This window comes from Pyrus communis, chromosome 6, assembly GCF_963583255.1.
Source record: "Pyrus communis chromosome 6, drPyrComm1.1, whole genome shotgun sequence".
Taxonomy (NCBI): Eukaryota; Viridiplantae; Streptophyta; class Magnoliopsida; order Rosales; family Rosaceae; genus Pyrus; species Pyrus communis.
The window spans coordinates 6,356,564-6,362,031 of NC_084808.1; the positions used below are offsets into that span (position 1 = coordinate 6,356,564).

General features: G+C 38.3%; 1 protein-coding gene across 1 annotated transcript; it reads left to right on the forward strand.

Moving 5' to 3' along the window:
- Positions 1 to 1,280: 1,280 nt before the first annotated feature.
- On the forward strand, positions 1,281 to 4,892 carry LOC137737726 (magnesium transporter MRS2-4-like). The gene is made up of 4 exons (XM_068477275.1): positions 1,281 to 1,752; positions 1,909 to 2,357; positions 3,773 to 4,048; positions 4,473 to 4,892. The coding sequence occupies exons 1-4, from the start codon at positions 1,377 to 1,379 to the stop codon at positions 4,749 to 4,751; spliced, it is 1,380 nt and encodes a 459-aa protein (XP_068333376.1). The 5' UTR covers positions 1,281 to 1,376; the 3' UTR covers positions 4,752 to 4,892.
- The last annotated feature ends 576 nt before the right edge of the window (positions 4,893 to 5,468 follow it).

Here is a 5,468-nt window from a genome sequence, read left to right on the forward strand (position 1 = left end):
ACTTTAGGTGGTTCCGACTCGTGGGCAGGTTCAGTTATTGATTGTGAGATTTGAGCTCTATATGCAGCCGTACAGGTCACGTTAGGTGACTCCGGCTGCCAGATGTTATGCTATTGATGTGGTTTATACCTGAGCACTTGCATATCATTATGAGGTTCCGACCTGGCATATTATTGAGCATGATTGGTATACCCTTGAGCATGTTTGGCATATTTATACATACATATATATGTTTATTTTCTGGGAAGTATACAGGTTTTACGGAGAGGGGTTAGAAAGTATTTTGCTAAATGGTTTTCAAAGAGCTTTGTTTTTGCCCACTCACGCTTTTGTTTTGCGCCCCTCCAGGTTCTAGTTGCTTAGCAGTTGCGGTGGTTTCCCCAGAGGGCTTTTCCGGCGTTTCTGACAGACACTCACCATTGTAGGGTCACCTTCGGGTGTACTATTGTTGAAATCTTCGTTTGGACTGCTATAGACCTGCTCTGAATTTGTATTTCACCTACGTTAGCAATTGTTCTAGGACTTTGTATGCTAGTTTTTAATTATTCGTACTTTTACATTACTACCTTATCAGCTTCTGCACGTGCACATGGCTACGTCACCTTCGTGTGACGGCCAGCACGCTCTGATCTCGGTCGGGGTGTGTCAGTGTGTATATATTCTTAAGTTAGATGAGTTTAACTATGATTACAACTTACATTACACGCTACACTCGCTATCGAAAACATGGCCCGATACTCTAAATTTCCTGATATAATTGTTTATTTATTTTTAAATTTTCAATCAATTGTATTATAACACTTAGGGGGTGTATTCAATTGAGAATTTGAGAGATTTTAATGGATTTATAAATCCATGGATTTTTATGGAGTTTAATTGATTTGTAGAAATTCCAAATAAAATTTTCATTCAATTCCGTCATAGGGAGAGTGATTTGTGGATGCTTAAAATAAACTACGAAATCTCTCTAATTCCTTCTAATTTCTCAACTTTCTCAAATTCTTTAAAATTAATTTCTAATTGAATATACATAGAATATTATAAACTTCTTTAAAATCGTAATTAAATATACCTTGAATTTTAGAAAATCACTTAAAATCTTAATTGAATATCTCTAAATTCATTAAAAGAATTAAAAACTCACGTAATCTCAATTAAATACACTTAAAATTCTCGCGTTCCTTATTATATAGAAAAACAATTAAAAACTAAATAAATTGTGTTTGGGAGTTGAGAGAGAGAACGTGAAAGAAGCAAACGGCTGGGGATGATGAGGAGGCGGAGTCGGAGTCGGAGAAGGAGAGAAGAAGGGGAAGAAAAAGATCCATGACTCGCTTAAATACACACACGAAACGGGAAGAGAAAGAGAAGCAAAAATGGGGAAGGGTCCCTTCTCTTTCAAGCGCAGCAGCAGCATCCGCCGCCGCCCCCCCAAGAAGTTCATTGGCCCTCCCCCTTCCCCTTTTCCCTCGCCGCCGCAGCCGTTTCGATCTCCTCCCCTCTCCAATGTCCATATCAACAGTACCAATACCAACAAAAATAATAATAATCTGAACGCGGTTGTTGCTGGCGGCGGTGGCGGGAAGGGGAAGAAGAAGGCCGGAGGAGCCAGGCTTTGGATGCGGTTTGACCGCTTTGGCGGATCAGAGCTCGTCGAGTGTGACAAGAATGCTATTATTCGACGCGCCGCTATTCCCGCCCGGGACTTGAGGATTCTCGGCCCTGTCTTCTCCCATTCCTCCAGCATCCTTGGTACTCCTCCTCCTCCTCCTCCTCCCCTTTTTTATCTTATATGTGAATTCTCATTAGGGTTAGGGTTAGGGTTACCTTATTTGCTGGTTTTTTAATTGTGTAGCCATAGCAGACCATGATGACCAATGGAAATATGTTTTCTCATTTCAATTGCAGCTAGGGAGAAGGCCATGGTGGTTAATTTAGAGTTTATAAAGGCTATAGTTACAGCGGAAGAGGTTTTGTTGCTTGATCCTCTTCAGCAGGAGGTTCTTCCGTTTGTGGATCAGCTAAGGCAACAACTTCCTCAGAAAAGGCAATCCAGGATAGAAGAAGCAAGTCCACTTGATGAACTAGCTAGTGGAATGATTGTTTCAAGCGGAAAACAATGGTTACCTGTTCCTGAAGCCGTTGAAGGTGTGCAGTGTGATCTCCCATTTGAGTTTCAGGTTCTGGAGATTGCATTAGAAGTTGTCTGTACATACTTGAATTCTAGTGTGGCAGACCTTGAGAGAGAAGCCTACCCTGTTTTAGATGAACTGGCTAGAAATGTTAGCACCAAGAACCTTGAACTTGTGAGGAGTTTGAAAAGCATTCTTACGCGTTTGCTTGCACGTGTACAGAAGGTATGTTTGCTTAACCCTTCTTCTTGAGGGATATCATTTGTCATTATTTTCTTTGTTATATTTTTTCAGATGATTGGCTATGCTGCATGTCTAATTTCAATTATGTCGGGAATTAATAACCTGACGCAACTTGGAGTTAAAATGTTTGTCAATTCATAGTTTTTGTGATATTTCAATTTGTTTTGAAAACTGAAAAAGGTTTTTGGAGCCACTGGTGCCTTAAATAATATAACACTATCACCTATGAATATAAAGCAGTAAATCCCAGATTGACATAAATAAACCCCAATTAAGTGTCTCAACAGAATCTGCTTCAAGAATGTTTCATGAATTAGGAACTGGAACAAACAGATACATCAATATATCAAAGATAGAAATTTGTAATGGTAGTGCGCTCGTAAAATGCCATTCAATTCACTAATAAAGCATCTTTACATTTAGTCAGCATATATTTCTGGTCGCCTAGTTACATCGGGTTGGTTGTATGGGCTAGATGCTATGGTTGTTTGACACACTGAATAATTTGATTACAGTTGAGAGCCATTGTCATCAACTCTTGTTTTGTTGAGTTACCTTTATCTGTGTTTCATATTTTTAAGTCACATGGTAATACAATTGTTCTTTTTATAGACTTTCCTGCATTCATGCCATATGAAGAATGGCAAAGGTTTCTGGCATCTAAGGCCCAAACTTTAAATCAAACCTTAGCCTAAGTTTAATGCACAAGTAAATATAAAAGGGTTTAGGAAATCAAAATTATGATGTTTGAGATGACAGAGTTCCATTTTCTAAATCCTCCTATGTGTAAGTGACACGAAGGTTTGAATAATTTTTGAAAGCCCTCATGTTCTGGTGAATAATAAGATATTTCTGATGAGATTTTTATTACCACGCTTCCTTTAGACTTGTTCTGGTTTTAGTATTGACATTGTTAGCCTGTATAACTGAGTGCATATGAAGTGAATCGTATCAGGAGTTAGGTCTTATTATGTTGAAAATTGATCAACAGGGGGCTTCTCTTGAAATTGTTTCTACTTGATGGGGTGGCAAAACCAACATCCATATAACTTACTTTATATGACTGTTGCTAGGGAAGAGGCGTCAAGTTTAGCTGAAAAATGTACATTTCTCATGGCAACTTGATAGAATCCTTTTATACTTAGCTGTCGGTGTGGGATTGAATTTGTATGGTGCGTGGGATTGAATTTGTGCGGTGCATGGGATTGAGGCTTTAGCTGTTTCTAGATTGTGCAGGAGTACAAAGAGAAATTGATACTCTTTACTATTTGACAATATGCTAGAAAAAGTTTCTATAAAATGGGGACTTAGCATACATGTTTTATCTGTATGCCACTATTTAATATTTATATTTTTGTTTCCTTTTGAGTTAAAAGCGTGTGTTTGTCTGATTTCAGGTGAGGGATGAACTCGAACATTTGTTAGATGACAATGAAGATATGGCACATTTATATTTAACAAGGAAATGGATGCAGAATCAACAGCCTGAGGCTTTGTTGGGGCGTTCTGCTTCAAATAGCATATCCGCACCCTATTTACGTCGGCTTAGTTCTAACAGAAGTGGGAGCTTGGTAAACAGTAACAATATGGATTACGATGATGTAGAAGATCTAGAGATGCTGCTTGAGGCATATTTTATGCAACTGGATGGAACCCGTAACAAAATATTATCTGTGAGTGCTAATTGTTATGACCTACTATAACAACTTTATACTATAGAACTTGACTATTAAGTTCAGTTTACACAAATGCTTCTTAAAGGATCTCGTCCTGGAGAACTTAACGTTTTACAAAACAATAGCTTGTGTTTTAATGCAGTTGCATCAACTTTGATTCAGTTCCAGATAATGAATTTTAGGTTAGATTTCTTAAATGTTGCATATTTTCTATAAAAGTTCTGTGGTTGCACTTGCTCCTGGAATAATTTGGAGGCTTTGGACCTCTTGTGGGTTCCCAGTTGGAACTAATTTCACTGTCATTGGTATATAAGAATTGTAATTTAGAAACCAGTTAGTTGTGCATGTTAAGCATGATCGGTTATTGTGTTAATCCGTCCTTGAATATTGCTCATGTTTGTGTTGTGTTCATTGGATGTAGGTGCGGGAGTATATCGATGACACGGAGGATTATGTCAACATACAACTTGATAACCAACGAAACGAACTCATTCAGCTCCAGTTGACATTGACCATTGCATCATTTGCGATAGCAGTGGAGACCTTGATATCTGGTATATTTGGTATGAACATCCCCTGTATATTATACACCAAGAAAGGGATATTTGAGCCCTTTGTTGGGGGTATTACTGCATTTTCCGTGTTACTCTTCTTTCTCATATTTGGGTATGCCAGGTGGAAGAAGCTGCTTGATACATGAGTCGAGCCTGTCATCTGTTGTAGATAGTACTCAGATTCGCAAACTTATTTACGAACCCTTAACCAGTGGCTTTGTAAGTAAGCTTGTGTTTACATGTTGTATGAGCACAAGGAGTTTTTTTAGGGATTTCATGACTTCGTATGCTGCCAGATTCATTTCGAATTACACGGCATGTAGGTTAGTATAGTGTTGTATATGTTAAACAGATGAATGAGTTTTCTTGGCTCAAAATTAACGTCATTTCGGTGATGGTTTCCTTACGTTTTGTGAGTTTGGCGTAATTCGGTCGTGCTTGGTGTGCTTTGTTATTGTTTAAGAGCATACTCTTTGTAGTCGATGTTTCGAGTTCAAATCTTTCCTTGCTCAATATCATTTGTATGCGTGTTTACGTTGGGATCCCAAAAAGAGGCACCTTCTGGGGCCCAATTTATAGTGAATTTCGACAATCCAACCGTTTAGGGTTTAGGATTGCTTGTTGTAAATTCAACGGCCGATTCTGCTTACAACCAATCAGGGATGGACATGTGTTCAAATTTAGAATTTTTTAATCAAAACTTGGACACGTGTCCATCCTGGATTGGTTGTAAGTAGGACTTCAACAGCCAAGTTCTTTCCAAATTAGGTTGAATAAATGTGGACTTGTTTGATTTATATTGTACTGAATTTGTTATCTTGTTGCTGACTTTATTGATGAGGAATTGGCTGTCTCCCATCATG

Excerpts from the sequence above, each read along its gene's own strand:
- LOC137737726 (XM_068477275.1), top strand. The coding sequence starts at position 1,377 with ATGGGGAAGGGTCCCTTCTCTTTCAAGCGCAGCAGCAGCATCCGCCGC. Across the intron at positions 2,358-3,772 it reads TGCTTGCACGTGTACAGAAG|GTGAGGGATGAACTCGAACA; the intron begins GTATGTTTGCTT and ends GTCTGATTTCAG. Across the intron at positions 4,049-4,472 it reads CCCGTAACAAAATATTATCT|GTGCGGGAGTATATCGATGA; the intron begins GTGAGTGCTAAT and ends CATTGGATGTAG.